This window comes from Ranitomeya variabilis, chromosome 4 (genome assembly GCF_051348905.1).
Source record: "Ranitomeya variabilis isolate aRanVar5 chromosome 4, aRanVar5.hap1, whole genome shotgun sequence".
Classification (NCBI taxonomy): Eukaryota; Metazoa; Chordata; class Amphibia; order Anura; family Dendrobatidae; genus Ranitomeya; species Ranitomeya variabilis.
This window is the reverse complement of record NC_135235.1, coordinates 72969620-72988898: the sequence shown is the minus strand read 5'-3', so window position 1 is coordinate 72988898 and position 19279 is coordinate 72969620. Positions and strand designations below refer to the sequence as shown.

The window sequence follows — 19279 nt, the reverse complement described above, 5'->3', positions numbered from 1 at the left end:
TCACAGCCAGAGGACCCGGAAGACACAGCACGGCGGTGGAACGGGGACAGGTGAATATCGCATGGCTCACCCTCCCCCGTCATACTCACCCCTTCCTGGCATGGTCTCCCTGCAAGTCCCTGCTTCTCAGATGGTCTCCAGGATACGCCGGCAGCTTGTACCTGTGTTCAGCGGTCACATGGTACAGCTCATTAAAGTAATGAATATGCGCGCCATGCCTATGGGAGTCGAGTCGCGTCCATATTCATTACTTTAATGAGCGATACCACGTGACAGCTGAACACAGGAAGAGCTGCTGGCACCGGAGGCAATCTGAGAAGCAAGAACTTGCAGAGAGACCGCACCGGGAGGGTGAGTATGATGTGACAGCTGACACTCCCCCTCCCCCGCCGACCCCCGGGGACAATGACTCGAGAATAAGCCGAGAGGGGCACTTTCAGCCTAAAAAAATGGGCTGAAAATCTTGGCTTATACTCAAGTATATACGGTACATTAAATACAATTGACACAAAAATAGGTGTTTTAGTTTTATTGTGGCTCTTAAAAATGACTCCAGGAAAAAAATTAAAGTAGAATTTAAATAAACGAGCAGCCACTGTACAGCCGGCCAGTCTCAGCACTGACCACTGACTAGTTTCTTCTCTTACCTCATAAATATTTCCTTCTCTGCACAAGTAACAAATCCCCGACAACCTGATGGCTTCCAGGTTATGGCTGTCCTTGTGTAGGAATCTATGGGACTAAAAAGAAAATCGTCAGATTTTTAGGTGCTATCCGTCTGGGAATAGTAAATATTTTTTTACCATTCATGTACAGAGTCAGATATATTGGAAGAACTTGCATGTGATCAGATGGTCAGCAGAAAACAGTAAACAGATCTGTCACCAGATTTTGCAATATAAACTGAACACATTATTTAATCTTAGCCCTGATAAGGCTGATGTACTTACTTTGAAAATCCACATCAGAATCCTGATCAATACTGAAAAGAGTACGCCCGTCGTCACCGGCGTATGACGTCAGTGTCAGCGCCGAGCGCACACATTCACCGCCAGCCTCTGCTATGTCGGCGGCCGTTTTACCATGAGCACGCTGGACATGCAGAGGAAGAGGACGCCGCCGGGAGCACAGGCAGGTAAGAGGAATCCTTTTTTTATATCCTCTCTCTGTGTGTGCATGAAGCCAGGACAAGGGGCCAGGTTGGATATACCCATGGTGGTCCAGGATGGATACACACGGGTGCCAGGATGGATATATGGGGGGGTGTCGGACAAGGGGCCAGAATGGATTTATAGGGGACAGGATGGATACATATGGGGGTCCAGGATGGATATATGGGGGTGGCAGAACAAGAGACCAGGATGGATATATGGGGTGCAGAGATGGATATATGGGGGTCCAGGATGCATATATATGGTGGGCCAGAATGGATTTATGGGGAAAGAGCAGGACAAAGCACCAGGATGCATATATATTGTGGGCCAAAATGGATATATGGGGGGCCAGGATGGATATATATGGAGAGCCAAGATGGATATATATGGGGGGCCCTGGATGGATATATATGAGGGGGCCAGAATGGATTTAATTATCTTTATTTTTATATAGCGCTAACATATTCCGCAGCGCTTTACAGTTTGCACACATTATCATCGCTCTCCCCGATGGGGATCACAATCTATATTCCCTATCAGCATGTCTTTGGAATGTGGGAGAAAACCAGAGTACCCAGAGAAAACCCACACAAACACGGGGAGAGCATACAAACTCCTTGCAGATGTTGTCCTTGGTGGGATTTGAACCCAGGACCCCAGCGCTTGGAGCTGCAGTGCTATCCATTGAGCCACCGTGCTTATGGGGTAGGGGCAGGACAAAAGACCAGGAAGCATATATATGGGGGGGCAGGATGGATATATGAGGGAGCCAGAACAAGGGACCAAAAAAGGATATATGGGGGACAGGACAAGGGACATATGAGGGTCAGCATGTACAGCTGGGGGCCAGGATGGATATCTGGGGGTCAGGCTGGACAAGGGACTTAGGGGGCCAGGTTGGTGCATATTATAAAATAAAGGGGGCCAGGCTTGGGCAAATTTTAAAATAAAGGGGGCCAGGCTGGGTGAGAATATTAAATAAAGGGGACCAGAATGAGGGACTTAATTACTATTTGAAGACCAGAATGAGGTACATGCTATATTACTTTATGATGACAAGTGCGGGACATAATTTCATTAGGATCCAATTAGGGATATTATTACTACTGTAATATAATTTACTTTTTAGGAAATGGTTTTCCAGGGAACAAAAGGCAGGTCCTTTTACTTTGCAGTGGGGAACTACGTCTCTTTTTTTCTTCATCTGACGTAGTGTAGAAGTCAGGGAAAAAGTGGGGAAAGTGCTCTGGAAGCGATCAGCTATTGATGACTGTTATTTTTTGCAGAGACGAGTCCTGGATGGAAGAAGTGATGGCGGTCTGTGCTGGTTGAAGAAGAAAAGCGAAGATGAAGGACTTCAACTACAGACATCACTGGTGAGTCAGTGTACTACATGTACACGCACACTATACACTATGTACAGAGCTCCTGTGTATAATGTCACTGGTGATAACTGTATTATCTGTACACTGACACTATATACAGAGCTCCTGTGTATAATGTCACTGGTGATAACTGTATTATCTGTACACTGACACTATATACAGAGCTCCTGAGTATAATGTCACAGCCTAGGTGATCACTGTATTACCTGTACACTGACAATACATACCGACGTCCTATGTATAATGTCACTGGGAATACCTGTATTACCTGTATGTTGTGAACTCTGTTTTTGGGCTCCCTCTTGTGGTCACAAGTGGTACTGTGTGAGTGCTGTCTTTGGGCTCCCTCTGGTGGCTCTTTGTGTCATTCTGCAGGTCTGAGGCTGGATCAGCTGTCTCGTTATCTGTTAGCTGTTTCCTATTTAGCTCACCTGGACTATCAGTTGTTGCCTGCTGTCAATGTCTTCAGTGCTATTTTGGAGCTCTCCTGCATGCCTTCGTTATCAGTCTCTTCAAGAGAAGCTAAGTTTTTCTTTGGTCATTTTTTGATCATCAGTGTTCATATGTGTCTTGGTTTATTTTTGTTTCTTGTCCATCTTGCTAATATGTGATTTCCTTGCTTGCTGGTAGCTCTAGGGGGCTGAGTTTCTCCCCTCACACCGTTAGTTGGTGTGGGGGTTCTCAGCGTGGATATTTTGCATAGGGTTTTTTACTGACCGCACAGTTCCCTATCTGTCTTCTGCTACCTAGTATTAGTGGGCCTCATTTGCTGAATCTGTTTTCATTTCTACGTTTGTATTTTCCCCTTACCTCACCGTTATTATTTGTTGGGGGCTTCCTATATCTTTGGGGTGATTTCTCTGAGGCAAGCGAGGTCTTACTTTCCCTCTAGGAGTAGATAGTTTCTCAGGCTGCGTCGAGACGTCCAGGATTTTAGGCACGTTCACCGGCTACCTTTAGTGTGTTTGGTTAGGATCAGGTTTGCGGTCAGTCCAGTTACCACCTCCCTAGAGCTCGTGTTTATATTCATTAACTTAGCTAGTCCGTTTTGCGATCCTCAGCCACTAGGATCATAACACCTGTACACTGACACTATATACAGAGCTCTTGTGTATAATGTCACTGGTGATCACTGCATTACCTGTACACTGACACGATATACAGAGGTACTGTGTATAATGTTACTGGTTGTAATAACAGTGTTGTTAGTATCGTGGTTTGTATTCATGATCAGTATTGTAGCTTTCAGTCACTATATGGTGGTAATTTGTAGTCTGTCACGGTGTGGCAGTATTTCTCCTTGTATGTGGTATTATTTGGTCCCTGTATGCTGGTAATATGTCATATTATTCGGTCACTATGTGGTGGTATATCTGGTCATGGTGTGGCAGTATTTGTCTCTTGTATGTAGTATTATTCGGTCACTATGTGGTCTGGTCATGGTATGGTGGTATTTCTTCCTTATATGTGGTAGTAATTGTCTTGGTATAGGGGATTGTGCTGTGTATTGCGGTCATTTGTTCTCTCTGATATTAGTAAGGAGAAGATTCTTTATTTCCATTAGAGATGAAATACTTGAAACACAGTGGCAGAGATGCACTTACAGGGGTTTTCCTGTGAAAAAAGTAATCACCTATCCACAGAGTAAGTGGTAATGTATTGATTGGTGGAAGTCTGACTACTTGAACTCATTCAGAAAAATGTAGAACTTTTTATCCCTATTAAACTGGAGTGGCATGTCTGACTTGACCACTGATCCATTCATTCCCTCAGTGGCTGCACTTGTTTTTTTCTGGAAGCCCCAAAGAGGATGAATGTAGCTGCAGTCAGATATCCCACCTGCCGCTCCATTTTAAAATGGGGTTGAGTGTCCCATCAACGATAAAAACCTCCTCAATCTTCCGATCGGTGTAATTTCTAATGGTCGGACCTAAGCGATCACTTATCCTGTGGAGCCCATGGATCAGTGACAACTTGCTTCAACCAAAGAACCCCAATGATGTAAACTACCGTAATTATACATCCCAGTTATGGGGGCACACAGTAGATGGATTAGTGATACGGGGTTTCGTTCGTGAGCACAAATTAATATGCAACTAAAAAAAAAAATTTGCATTAGATTGAGAATTCATAATGGTACTGTTTAGTGGAAAATGCTTTACATTACTCCATCTTCCCATGACACATTGCATGAGCTTCATAAGTAGGCGTTTGTCTGGGCCACCCCAACACTGCATCCGTAACCTTTTTCATAGCATAATTGTCCAATTATAGGAAATAATTAAGCTGGTTACTATCACAGACTTCTTAAACATAGCACAGAGTACCGTATTTTTCAGATTATAAGACGCACCGGACCATAAGACGCACCTAGGTTTCAGAGGAGAAAATTAGAAAAAATGCATGGCCCCTCTTATCCCCATCCTGGTGTGCACATCCCCTCATCCCTATCCTGGCATGCATGGTCTCCTCATCCCCATCCTGGTGTGCATGGGCCGCCTTATCCTTATCCTCTCATGCATGGCCTCCTCATCCCTATCCTGGTATGCATGGCTCCCTCATCCCTATCCTGGTGTGCATGGCCCCCTTATCCCTATCCTGGTATGCATGGCCTATTCATCCCCATCCTGGTATACTTGTCCCACTCATCCCTATCCTGCTAAGAATGGTCCCCCTCATCCCTATCCTGGTATGAATGGCCCAATCCTTATCCTGGTATGATTGGCCCACATCCTCATCCTGGTATGCAGGGCCCCATCAGGAAAATATTTAAACAAACCATTACAATAACTTTACTGCGCTCCCTCGCAGCGTCTTGTTCCGATGCCAGCAGTTGCTTTATATTTGTAAGCAGCGAATGGCAGGAATGTCATGCACTGATTACAAGCTGAAGGACAGCTGCCATAATACTCACTGCTCTGTACGCCGGGACTATGTGCCTAAAGGGCAGTGAGAATTCATTGCTCACTCTTTAGTAGCGAGCACAGTGTCAGCCGCCGGCTTCCTGCAGCAGCCGGAATTCATGTGTCCCTGCTACTAAAGGGAATGAATATTCACAGCATTCCACGTCCATGGGAGTGGAGCGCAGTGAATATTCATTTAATTTCGCTTAAGTAGTGGGCACACATGACCGCCCGGCAGCTGCAGGAAGCCTGCAGCTGACACTGTGTGCCCTACTAAGTAGCAATGATTACTCACTGCCCTCAAAGCACAAAGTCCAGGCATGCAAACCAGATAGTATTACGGCAGCTGCTGGCCCTGAAACAAGACGCTGCAAGGCAGCGGAGGAAGGTAAGTGTAATGTCTTTTTTAATGTTTTTCTGATAGGGCCATGCATGCCAGGATAGGGAAGGGGGAAAATCATACCAAGATAAGGATAGGGCCATGCATACCAGGATGCTACTAAAGAGAAATAAATATGCATTGCCCTCCACGCCCATGGGCATAGAATTCAGTGAATATTCATTTCTGTTTAGCCGCAGCCGCCATCTCCTGCCTCCTTTGTCCCGTTGCTCCGCCACTGCCGCTCCCCCACCTCCCCACCACAACCAGAGTCGGTACATCCGGACTATAAGATGCACCCCCATTTTCCTCCACATTTTTGGAGAAAAAAAATGAGTCTTATAGTCCGAAACATACGGTAATTAGATTCTTTCTGACTCTCAATACTGCCACATCTGTCAAAAGTGACAGGCAAATCCTATGATTTATTTTGAGGTTGTTCAATAGATATTAATAGGTGGGAGATGAATAGTGACATTTGCACATTATCAGCCAGGAAGGTATAGAGTGTGTTGCACCCTTTGATCTTGTGTACGTTATATACTATGACGCTTGATCTGTATATATAGTAGTATCTGCATTAATTATATGAATGAAAGGAGTCAATATATAATAAAGAAGCGGATCTCATGTCCAACACTGATCATTAATAAAAAACACAATACTAATATTACAACAAGTGACATTATACATAGGAGCTCTGTACATAGTATACTGTACAGTGCCAGTGTAAAGGTAATACAGTGATCACCAGTGCCTTTATACACAGGAGCTCTATATATAGTGTATACTGTTCAGGTAATACAGGGATCAGCAGAAATATTATACACAAAAGCTCTGTATGTTGCATATAGTTTACAGTTAATACAGGGATCAGGATCAGCAGTAACATTACACACAGGAGCTCTGTATATAGTGTATAGGTAATACAGTAATCACCAGTAACATTATACACAAAAGTTATGTATATGGTGTATAGTGTACAGATAATACAGGAATAACCAGAGACATTACACACAGGAGCTCTGTACAAAAGACTAGACTCTGCACTAAATAACACAGTTGTCTAGAGAAGCGCTTGCAGAGCACATTACTTAATTTTTCCCAGCTTCTACACTACATCAGACGAAAAAAAAAGGTGACCTATTGCTGCCCTGCACAGTTACAGGACCCCACCCATTGAAAACAGTATCCTCAAAAATAAAATACATCACTGCAGTAAGAATATACCCCATCCTGGCCCCCTAGTGTCTCATTCCTGGCTCCAGCTATATGTTCTCCCATCCTGGCCACATGTATCTCTATTCTGTCACCAATGTGATCTCCCATATGATCTCAATTCATTTTCCATCTTATGTATCAATTCTGCCCCATGATCATGCTCCATGTGTTCCATGATTGTGCCCTATCTGTCCCATTATCCTGCCCGATGATCCTGCCTCATTTGTCTCAATCCTGCCCCATGTGTCCCATAGTGCTCCCTCATCTTTCTCTATCCTGCCCCATGTGTCCCAAGATCGTGTCACATCTGTCCAATGTTCCTGTCCCATGATTCTGTCCCATTTGTTCTATGATCCGGCCCTATCTGTCCCATGATCCTGCCTTACATATCCCATGATCCTGCCCCATCGGTCCCATGATCCTGCCCCATCTTTCACATGATCCTGTTCCATCTTTACCATAATCCTGCCCCATCTCTCCCAAGATCCTGCCCCATCTGTCCCTAGATCCTGCCCCATCTGTCCAATGATGTTCTCTCATCTTTCTCTATTCTGCCCCATGTGTCCCATGACCCTGCCCCATGAGTCCCATGATCCTTTCACATGAACCTACCCTATCTGTCCCATGATCCAGTCCTAAGATCCTGCCCCATGATTCTTTCTCATCTGTCCCATGATCCTGCTTCATTTGTCTCCATCCTGTCCCAAGACCCTGCCCCATCTGTCTCCATCGTGCCCTATGTGTCCTATGACCCTGCCCCATCTGTCCCATGATCCTGCCCCATCTGTCCAATGATCCTGCCCCATCTGTCCAATGATTCTGTCCCATGAATCTTTCCCATGATCCTACCCCATGTGACTCATAAACCTGCCCCATTTGTCCCATGATAGATGATATCCCATCGGGCTGAGAATGGCCAACACCTGGTATGGCCCAATCACCCTAGAACTCCAGGTTCCAGAAGTATACTTCCACCTGATGTTTTTGGTGGACACCCACATGTACTCATTCACACACAAGTCCGGACCTGAACGCTTGCTTCCACGCACGCGTTTGCCACAAGTTGGAGAACTCTTTGATGAACCCACAACAGAGGCATCCCTCTGTGTCACCAAACTCATAACCCCACTACACACAGAGGGAATCACTAACCTCCCCTGACCCCTCCACCTAAGAGGACTGCGAGACTCAGGGTTTACTTGTGCTAATGGTTGAGCCTTGCCCCTACTCCCTGGCAGCACCTCTGCTGCCCCAACAGAGAAGAAGGGGTAGGTTGGAGAAGGACAGCAGAGATCGTATCTCCTGGGAAGCAGTCCTTACATGATTGGTCCCAGCTGACTACTTCCCTGGACTGCCAATCTATGACCAGGTTGTGTTTCTTCAACCAAGGGAGGCCTAAGACGATGGGAATTGGCATACCCTGCAAGATGTAGCACGACAGGGACTCTTCATGGTGAGTCTCTACACTCTGGTTTATATTATCTATGACTTGGGTCACCGTCCCCCGGCTGAGTGAGACAGAGTCAATTGCCTGAACGTTTAGGGGTCTCGCCAGCGTACTACCCCTCAGACCATGGGTCTGGACAAAGCGAGAATCCAATCTGCAACGATGTGTCCTCCTCCCTAGAAAGGACAACAGGGGGCAGATTTGGCGTATGTCTCTCCCAGAGGCGCCTGTCCACCCATATAGCAAGGGCTCTGGCTGCCTCCAACGACCCAGGAGTAGCACACTGCACCAGAGTATCCTGCAGCCTAGGTGACAGACCCTGACCAAAATGACTCCTAAGAGCTGGGTCGTTCCACTGTGTGTCAGTGGCCCACCTCCTGAACTCTGAGCAGTACTCCTCAGTCAGCCCCCCTGCTTGATTTTACGGAGTCTAGACTCAGCCAAGGAGACACCATCAGGATCCCCATACATCAGTGCCAATGGTACAGAAAACTTGTCCACTAACTGCGGAGATGGTGAATCGGTCAGCAGGGAGAAAGCCCAGGATTGGGGATCACCCTTCAGAAGGGAGACTGTGTTCCCCACACGCTATTCCTCACTCCCTGAAAAACGAGGGCAGAGCCTGAAATATAACTTACAGGCCTCCTGAAAAACCAAGAATTTATCTCTCCCTCCAGAGAACCTGTCTGGGAGAGATATCTTGGGTTATGGTTGAACTTGCACATGAGCCGAGAGCCAGAACCCCAACACCGGCTACAGTTGCTGCATCACCTGACACAGCAGCTCCTTAACCTCATCAGTGAGGTTCTGGATCAGCTGGGCAAAAGCCTGTGCTTGAGCAATCAGTTCACCAGAAAACAAAAGTATTGGTTGGTGATAATATCACGATACTTATAGCGACCCAACGGGGTTCAGTAAGCGGACCGCACAACAAACTCACAACATGATGGCAAAGGGGGGAGGAAGGACCTATCAATAGGGAAATGAAGGAATGGTCACCTCCTGTTCAAACCTGAGCCTGTCTCTGCACTCCCCTAATGCCCCAAGTGGGTCCTTCACCCCACCGCCATCAGGAACCTTGTCCCTAGTTGTCACCTCACATTGCCCTGGCTAGTGCACTGGCCGGCAAGGAGCGCTAGCCTCACAACTACAGATGATACCACACAGGGGATAGTGACAACCACAAAAGGGACGAGGAAAAAACACCACACTTAGCTTCCAGACTCAGCTGCCAAGCTCCACACTGCAGATGACACTTAAGCCGGACTCCAAACTCCATTCAGCGTTGGATACAACACCAGCACCTCAAAGAGCTGATACACGCTGGCACCAGAGAGATGCTCACACATCGGCTGGTCTCCAGAGAAATTCTATCAACAAAAGTCAGCTGATGCATCAGGTGACCATTTAAAGGGCGGTGGGAGTGGTTGTAAGAAGGAAGACCGGGCTGCGGGTGTCATGTCGGACGCTGTTCTCACTAGGGCGTCCGACAGACAGCGGTAATTCCGCTTTTGTCCACTATGTGCTCAGTGGCGTCGGCTAGATTTTATCTAGCTGGTCCGGGGTTAATCTGGCTGGTGCTCGGATTGGAAGTTGGGTCACGCCCACTGCCTTTAAATAGTTCTGCTGAACATTGGGCGTCACCGATTATAGCTTCTGTCTTGCTTGGTTATCTCGGTCTGGAGTGGTGAGCTGGTTATTGGAATATCATTGCTGGTGGTGTATTTCCCTTTGTCTTGTTTACTCCTTCCTATATTTGTGTTTATTTTGCCCTGTGCTTTTATAGCGTATTCCTGAGTGTCTGCGACGTGGTGTATATTTTCCGTTATCCTTGTCTGTGCTTACTGTGGGTGCTGGTTAGAGGGCTCTTCACTGGGTGGCTGGGTGGTGGTTTCAGCCTAGGGTTTAAACAGGAGATAGGGCGAGGGTGGAGCCCCAGACATGCACACCATCAGTGTAAACTCTGGGTAGAGGGTCAGTCAGGGTTTCCCTAGTTATCAGGGAAATCGCAGGGGCCCGGGTTTTTAGCTCTTTCACACCAAAGTCTTCCCGTGACAGCGGGCACCTATAATGCAATGGATCCGGAACAGTCGAGGCTGTGCCCCAGGTTGTTCGGGGGAAAGAATAGGGTATCGGACAGACCTCTTCACTCGGAAGCATGGGCCACATCAAACAAAAAAGCGCATGCAGCGACGGGCATTTTCCTGCCGGCCTAGGAAGAGCAGGTGCGTGCGCAGCGTGCTCCGGGTTTCAGGGATCAGCGCTGCGACGGACTGCGGCTGACACCCCACAAGCACTACACAGGGACTGTGAGCAGAGACAGGGCCGTGGGCTCAGTTAAGTTGGGGGCAGCGCTCATGCAGAGAAGCGTGGTCCGTGTACAGGACCCGGAACTGCGATCCCCTTTGCTGACCAGCACACCAGAGACCTCACTTGATACTGGGATTTTTGCAGCACGCTTTAATTTGGCTGCACGAGTTATGGACTAGGGTCTAACGGGTGAGACTACAGACCGCCCATTGCCACCAGAAGCCGGCCGTTGCTGGAACTACAACTTTCACCGGATCATCTGCGGCTGAGGAAACCAAGGACACGGTAAGTTTATTAAGTGAACTGTTGCTGCATTGCCATTGTTTCCCTCTCCTTCATTTTCTATTTAACTGTTTATCTCCCTGCAAGGAGTACCTTCACTGTTAAATTAAATTGTTAACACTTGCTCTGCCTTTCTTGCGTAACTGCATCCCACAACCTGTTTGTATGGTCACCATCGAGCATTGAACAGCAAGGTGGATTGTTGCTGAGGGGAAAAAAAAAAATCTTTAAATCTTCAGCTTAGCGAGTGTGAGCGAGCTGAGTGTGACCTGAGCGTAAGTGTGAACGGCGGTAAGTGTGACTTGTGATTCAGTGACTTTGGATTCAGGGAGTTTCCAAGGGAGGAATTGCTGAATTGCTGTCTGTATTTTATTAATACTTTGTATTTATTTTTATTTAACGTTTCTGTCTGGTGCAATCCCCATTAGGAAATGTGCTCCACTATTGTTAATGCCATCCAGTGCACATCTTGCCACATGTATGCAGTCCTTGATCAGCCGGTCGAGGATGCATACTGCTGTGCGAGATGTGAGCACATTGAGCATTTGGAAGCCCAGATTCTGGCTCTAAATGTGCAGCTGGCAACACTGAGATCCATAGACAATATGGAGAGGAGTCTTCTGCTCACTGAGCAGACGCTCAATGGGATAGGGAGGGGCATGGTAGGATGGAGCTGCAGGACAGTGAAGTAGCTAGCTGGGTGACATTCAGAAAGTGGGGTAGTGGGAATAGTGCCAGGGAGGCTAGTCCTGATCTGGCACACCCCAATAAGTTTGCTAAGTTGGCAGATGAGGGGGGTGCCAGTACAGGGGTAGCATTGCTGCAGCCAGGCATGTCCTCTGAAAGCCGGAGGAGTGACTGCTCCAGTAAGGAGGTAAATAGGAGAGCAGGGCAGGCCAGACAGGTGCTGGTAGTGGGGGACTCAATTATTAGGGGAACAGATAGGGCAATCTGTCACAAAGACAGGGATCATCAGACGGTGTGCTGCCTGTTGTGAACTGTATTTCTTGGCTCCCTCTTGTGATCACTAGCGGTATGACATTTGGATTGTCTTTCTCCAGGTTGGTACCCACCTGGTTCGTTAGGCCTTGGGTGTTCCTATTTAGACTTCCTGGAAACTCAGTCTAGTGCCTGGAATCTATGTAGTCAGTCTATGTCTGTTTGCTCCTGACTCCTGGTCTCCTGCTTTTTGCAAGATAAGCTAAGTCCTGCTTTCTTATTTTTGTTTATTCGCATTGCTGCTATTTTGTTCCAGCCTGTTACAATGTGATTCCTGATTTTTGCTGGAAGCTCTCTAGGGGGCTGATATTCTCCCCCCACACCGTTAGTCGGTGCGGGGGTTCTTGGATATTCAGCGTGGATATTTTTGTAGGGTTTTTGCTGACCGCATAAGTTCTCTTCCTATTTTCTGCTATTAATTAGTGGGCCTCTCTTTGCTAAATCTAGTTCATACTTACGTTTGTCTTTTCTTCTTACCTCACCGTTATTATTTGTGGGGGGCTTGTATCATAACTTTGGGGTTCTTTCTCTTGAGGCAAGCAAGGTCTTATTTTCTCTGAAAGGGTTAGTTAGTTCTCCGGCTGGTGCGAGACGTCTAGAATCAACGTAGGTACGTTCCCTGGCTACTTCTAGTTGTTGCGCTAGGATCAGATATACGGTCAGCCAAGTTACCACCTCCCTATGAGCTGGTTTTTGTGTTTGCGGACTTAGCTGGAACTTCTGAGATCTTCTACCACTAGGATCATAACAGTATTCCAGGCCCTAAAGTGAATATTTAATGCATTGCAGAAGCGGGATTAAAAGAAAAGAAGTTCAGAGGTTTTTATTTTTTTCTTCTTCCCCTTTTTCCTCTGAGTGGCTTGAAGCTCTGCTGCAGACATGAATGTTCAGACTCTGATTACTAGTGTGGATCAGCTTGCTGCACGAGTGCAGGGCATTCAGGATTTTGTTACTAGTACTCCTATGTCAGAGCCTAAGATTCCTATTCCTGAGCTTTTCTCTGGTGATCGATTTAAATTTAGGAATTTTAGGAATAATTGTAAATTGTTTCTATCTTTGAGACCTCGTTCGTCTGGAGACTCAGCTCAGCAAGTTAAAATTGTTATCTCTTTCTTGCGTGGCGACCCTCAGGATTGGGCTTTTTCATTGGCGCCAGGAGATCCGGCATTGGCAAATATTGATGCGTTTTTTCTGGCGCTCGGATTGCTTTATGAGGAGCCCAATCTTGAAATTCAGGCAGAAAAAGCGTTGCTGACTATCTCTCAGGGCCAGGATGAGGCTGAAGTGTATTGCCAAAAATTTCGGAAATGGTCCGTGCTCACTCAATGGAATGAGTGTGCTCTGGCCGCAAATTTCAGAAATGGCCTTTCTGAAGCCATTAAGAATGTGATGGTGGGTTTTACCATTCCTACAAGTCTGAGTGATTCTATGGCTCTGGCCATTCAGATAGATCGGCGTTTGCGGGAGCGCAAATCTGCTAATCCTCTGGCAGTGTTGTCTGAACAGACACCTGACTCAATGTTATGTGATAGAATTCAGACTAGAACTGAACGACAAAATCATAGACGTCAGAATGGGTTGTGTTTTTACTGTGGTGATTCTACACGTTATCTCAGCATGCTCTAAACGCCTAACAAAGATGGTTAGTCCTGTCACCATTGGTAATTTGCATCCTAAGTTTATTTTGTCTGTAACTCTAATTTGCTCATTGTCTTCCTACCCTGTTATGGCATTTGTGGATTCAGGTGCAGCCCTGAGTCTTATGGACTTGTCGTTTGCCAAGCGCTGTGGTTTTGTCCTGGAGCCTTTAAAAAACCCCATTCCTCTTAGAGGAATTGATGCTACGCCATTGGCGGAGAATAAACCGCAGTATTGGACACAAGTGACCATGTGCATGACTCCTGAACATCGGGAGGTGATTCGTTTTCTTGTTCTGCATAAAATGCATGATTTGGTCGTTTTGGGTCTGCCATGGTTACAGACCCATAATCCAGTCTTGGATTGGAAGGCAATATCTGTGTCAAGTTGGGGTTGTCAGGGAATTAATTGCAATTCCCCGTCGGTGTCTATTGCTTCTTCTACTCCTTCTGAAGTTCCGGAGTATTTGTTGGACTATCAGAATGTATTTAGTGAGTCCGGTTCCAGTGCCCTTCCTCCTCATAGGGACTGTGACTGCGCTATAGATTTGATTCCTGGTAGTAAATTTCCTAAGGGACGATTATTTAATCTATCTGTACCTGAACATGCCGCAATGCGTTCTTATATAAAGGAGTCTTTGGAGAAAGGACATATTCGTCCATCCTCTTCCCCTCTTGGTGCGGGATTCTTTTTTGTAGCCAAAAAAGATGGGTCTTTGAGACCTTGTATAGACTATCGGCTTCTGAATAAAATCACGGTCAAATTTCAGTATCCGTTGCCACTATTGTCGGACTTGTTTGCTCGGATTAAGGGTGCCAAGTGGTTCACCAAGATAGATCTTCGTGGTGCGTACAACCTTGTGCGCATTAAGCAGGGAGATGAATGGAAAACAGCGTTTAATACGCCCGAAGGCCATTTTGAGTACTTGGTGATGCCTTTTGGGCTCTCTAATGCTCCCTCAGTGTTTCAGTCCTTTATGCATGACATCTTCCGGAAGTATCTAGATAAATTTATGATTGTTTATCTGGATGATATTCTGTTTTTTTCTGATGATTGGGATTCTCATGTAAAGCAAGTCAGGATGGTGTTTCAGGTTTTGCGTGATAATTAGTGTTGAGCATTCCGATACCGCAAGTATCGGGTATCGGCCGATACTTGCGGTATCGGAATTCCGATACCGGGATTCCGATACTTGCCGCGTATCGGATACCGGAATCGGAAGTTCCAAGATTCAAAATGCAGAAATTCAGCCAATGAGAATGATTCCAAGTGTGGGCACATCCTGTTTAGCATGGAGGGCATGAAACTACTGGCAAGGCTGTGATTGGCTGCTGAAATGATGTCATGATGCAGTTTAAAAGTCGCTGGCGCCATTTTGCGATCACTCTGCTGTGAATTCAGTTAGTGACAGGACGCTGTTTGCTGACTGAGGGACAGTTTAGAGATAGCGATTTGCTTCTTTGTGCTTTCCAAAGGCTAATTTAGCAACCGCTGTGTTCACCTACTATTCACCTTGCTTTTGCCTTGTAGCGCTGTTTTCACAGCGATCTGCAAGGTCTGTGTGTGTGTGTGTGTGTGTGAGTGCAGCCCACTCTCTAGTCTGAGTGCAGCCACATAGGCCATCCATAGCTGGTTGTATTCAGTTCAGGGAGGGTGGTTCATTGCCTCATACTGTTCTTTTTTTTTTTTTTTTTCAAGTAGTGTAGTCTGCTGCTAATTTATTCAAAAAAATCCTATTAGTGTCTTTCCACCCGTCTCCAGCTAATTTGTGGAAAAACACTACATAGGATAACGTAGAGGAGGGTTTTTGGGCCTTGCAGCGCCGTTTACGGCTGTCTGCACGGTCTCCGTGTGACTGCAGCTCGCCCTGTAGTCTGTGAGCAGCCATAGCCTGGTTGTCTCCAGCTCAGGGTTGTTCACTGCGTCATACCGCCAAATCAATTTTCATTTTGTTTTAAGTAGTGCAGGCTGCTGCACATTTTTTCCAAAAATTCCTATTAGTGTCTTTCCACCCGTCTCCAGCTAATTTGTGGAAAAACACTACATAGGATAACGTAGAGGAGGGTTTTTGGGCCTTGCAGCGCCGTTTACGGCTGTCTGCACGGTCTCCGTGTGACTGCAGCTCGCCCTGTAGTCTGTGAGCAGCCATAGCCTGGTTGTCTCCAGCTCAGGGTTGTTCACTGCGTCATACCGCCAAATCAATTTTCATTTTGTTTTAAGTAGTGCAGGCTGCTGCACATTTTTTCAAAAAAATCCTATTAGTGTCTTTCCACCCGTCTCCAGCTAACTTGTGGAAAAACACTACATAGGATAACGTAGAGGAGGGTTTTTGGGCCTTGCAGCGCCGTTTACGTCTGTCTGCACGGTCTCCGTGTGACTGCAGCTCTATCCGTTGTCAGTTCAGCCCCCAAAAAATAAATAAATAATAAAGTTCACCAAACACACCAGTTACACCACTTTACATTTGTGTAGGCCACATTAGCTCATATTAAAGTCTAGTCCACACTTTAGAAAATTAGTGTTTCTTATACCTGTTAGGAGGAGTTGCTCAGGAATAAGCACACAAAGCCGTTAGTACTTTTCTGCTTATCTTTATCAGTCAACCAAGATGAAGAAGGCAGTGTGTAAGGCACGTGGGCGTGGGCGTGGGCGCGGAGCAGGGAGGGGACGTGGGGATTCTGTGCCTGCTGCGGGCACCGGTGACTCATCAGCACCCACTTTCACCAGGCAACAGTCATTCATGCGCAGCTTTGTGTCAGAGCGCCGTACACCGCTGCTGCGTGAAGACCAAATTGAAGCCGTTGTCGGATGGATGGCAGCTAATGCATCAACTTCAATTAGTGCCACATCCTCTCAGACACAGAGCACTGGAGAGCAGCCATCTGTCTCTTCACCACCTGCCAAATTGCCCAGGCAGACAGAGAGCCCAGGACAGGAGCCGTCTCTACTTCTGTTCTCTGAATCTCTTGGCTTGGAAACAGGGGGCCAGCCAAGCAGCATTGGAGAAATGGAAGAAGAGGCAGGGTGCAGTGATGCCCAACAGCTTTTTCTCTCTTCCTCTGAAGAGGCGGGTGGGCCAGTGGCTCCGGTCACCACATCGCAGGCCGCATCAGCTGATGATGACACTCAGGTGCCACTTACTGGTGCGTGCTCTGCTGCTGAGACTACCCAGGAGGAGCAGTTGGGGGCAGAGGGTAGTGTAGATGATGAGGTCCTTGACCCATCTTGGCGTGAGGGACAGGAAGGTGGTGGGAGCAGCTCTGAGGAAGAGATTCCCCGTACGGCCCAAAGAGGGAGAGGGAGGGGGAAGACTGCGGATCCTGCAGCCTCCGCTTTGGCACCCGTTAGGAGCATGTCTCTTCCAAAAGCCAAAAAGGGCGCTCCCAAGACTTGCAGTGCCTGGTCCTTTTTGACACAGTTGCAGATGACATTTGCTATGTCAGATGCAAGGTGTGTCATCAAAAAGTCAAAAGAGGTCGAAATGTCAGCAACCTCAATACCTCCAACATGTGGAAACATGTGCGCAACAGGCACCCGGCGGAGTTAGAAAAACACACTGAAGAGCTAGGCCAACCAACAGCGGCAGCTACCACCTCTTCAGCTCGTGTTGCCTCTTCCTCTACCTCACACGCAGCTGGTTCGGCTTCCTCCCAGGATCGCCGTGGAAGAACCTCTGGCCCTGTTGTCCAGAGACCCGCTGTAATTCCACCCGCAGCACCACTTTCCCAGTCATCCACACACTCCCAGCCCAGTCTACAGCCATCGGTAGTACAGGCATGGGAGAAAAGGCGGCCTTTCTCGTCAAACCACCCACGAGCACAGGCTCTGACTGCAGGCATTGCCAAACTTCTGTCACTGGAAATGCTGTCATTCAGGCTGGTGGAGACTGACAGCTTCCGTGACTTGATGTCATTGGCAGTCCCACAGTACAATGTGCCTAGCCGCTTTTACTTCAGCAGGCAAGCCGTCCCTGCCCTGCACAAGCATGTGGAGGGACACATAAAACACGCGCTACTGAACGCCGTCAGTAGCAAGGTCCACCTCACCACCGATGCGTGGACCAGTCAACATGGACAGGGGCGATACCTTTCCCTCACTGCCCATTGGGTTAATGTCGTTGAGCCGGGTACAGACCGTGCGAGTGGCGCAGGACGTGTCCTGCCCACTCCAAGGATTGCTGGAATCCATTCTGTACGCATTGACTCCTCCTCTTACACCAGTTCCTCAGAATCATCGCTGCAGGAGCCGTCACAGTCCACCTCCACATGGACCCGTGATGAACGTGTACCTGTTACGACCGACATGAGCACAGCCGTGGCCAAACGTCAACAGGCCGTCTTGAAATTAATTTTTTTGGGGAATCGTAGCCACACAGCGCAGGAGCTCTGGAATGCCATCAAGCAGGAGAGCGATGTGTGGTTTGTGCCAGCGAATCTCCAGCCAGGCATGGTAGTGTGTGATAATGGCCGAAATCTGGTGGCAGCTCTGGGCCTCGGCAACCTCACTCACATCCCATGTCTGGCACATGTGCTCAATTTGGTCGTGCAGAGCTTTTTGAGGGACTATCCGGATCTTGATGAACTGCTGCACAAGGTCCGCCTAGAGTGTGCTCACTTGCGGCGTTCCAGCACGGCAAAAGCGCGCATTGCGGCTCTGCAGCGCTGACACCGCCTGCCGGAACATCGCATCATATGTGACCTACCTACCAGGTGGAATTCCACGTTACATATGTTGGAGCGGTTGTGTGAGCAGCAGCAAGCTGTAATGGAGTACCAGCTGCTTCAGGCGCAAAGAAGTCGCACTCAGCGCCGTACAGACTTCACAACCACAGAGTGGGCCACTATGAATGACGTCTGCCAGGTTTTGCGTCCCTTTGATTATTCCACGCGGATGGCGAGTGCAGATGATGCACTAGTCAGCATGACTGTCCCCCTTATCTGCCTGCTTGAAAAATCACTGCAAGCGCTAAGGGATGATGTTGTGGAAGAGGTGGAGGATGAGGATTCACCATTTCCATCATCTTCTGGACAGTCAGCGCCACGTGGTTCCTCACAAACGCGTAGGCAGGGGACAGTTTGTGAGGAGGATGAGGAGGAGTCAATGGAGGAGGAAGACATCCGTCCAGAGGAGGGAGTTACCGAATTGTCCAGTACTCAGTGTGTACAGCGAGGGTGGGGTGATGACGAGCGGGCAGATATCACGCCTCCAGCAGGGGACAGCGTTTCTTGGGCAGTTGGCAGTCTGCAGCACATGGTGGATTACATGCTGCAGTGCCTGAGAAACGACCGCCGCATCGCCCACATTCTCAACATGTCTGATTATTGGGTGTTCACCCTCCTCGATCCTCGCTACCGGGACAACGTAGAAAGCCTCATCACACCGTTGAACCGGGAGCGAAAAATGCGGGAGTACCAAGACACACTGGTCAATTCCATCATCTTCTCCATTCCAACTGAGAGAAGTGCTGCTAGTGCATTCCAAAGCAGCTCAGTGCGTCCAGGCAGTGGTGGAGGCTCTGCACAAAGAGGGAGCAGAAGCAGTGCCTCTGCCCAAGGCAAGAC

General features: G+C 47.7%; 1 protein-coding gene across 9 annotated transcripts in view; it reads right to left on the bottom strand.

Annotated features, from left to right (window-relative positions):
• Positions 1–19279, bottom strand: part of LOC143769817 (uncharacterized) — a 205216-nt gene that overhangs the window by 92584 nt on the left and 93353 nt on the right. For all 9 annotated transcript variants that reach the window (XM_077258733.1, XM_077258734.1, XM_077258740.1 and 6 more), the window contains one exon: positions 648–740. In XM_077258733.1, the coding sequence (XP_077114848.1) occupies positions 648–740 (93 nt within the window). The remainder of the gene's footprint in view (positions 1–647; positions 741–19279) is intronic.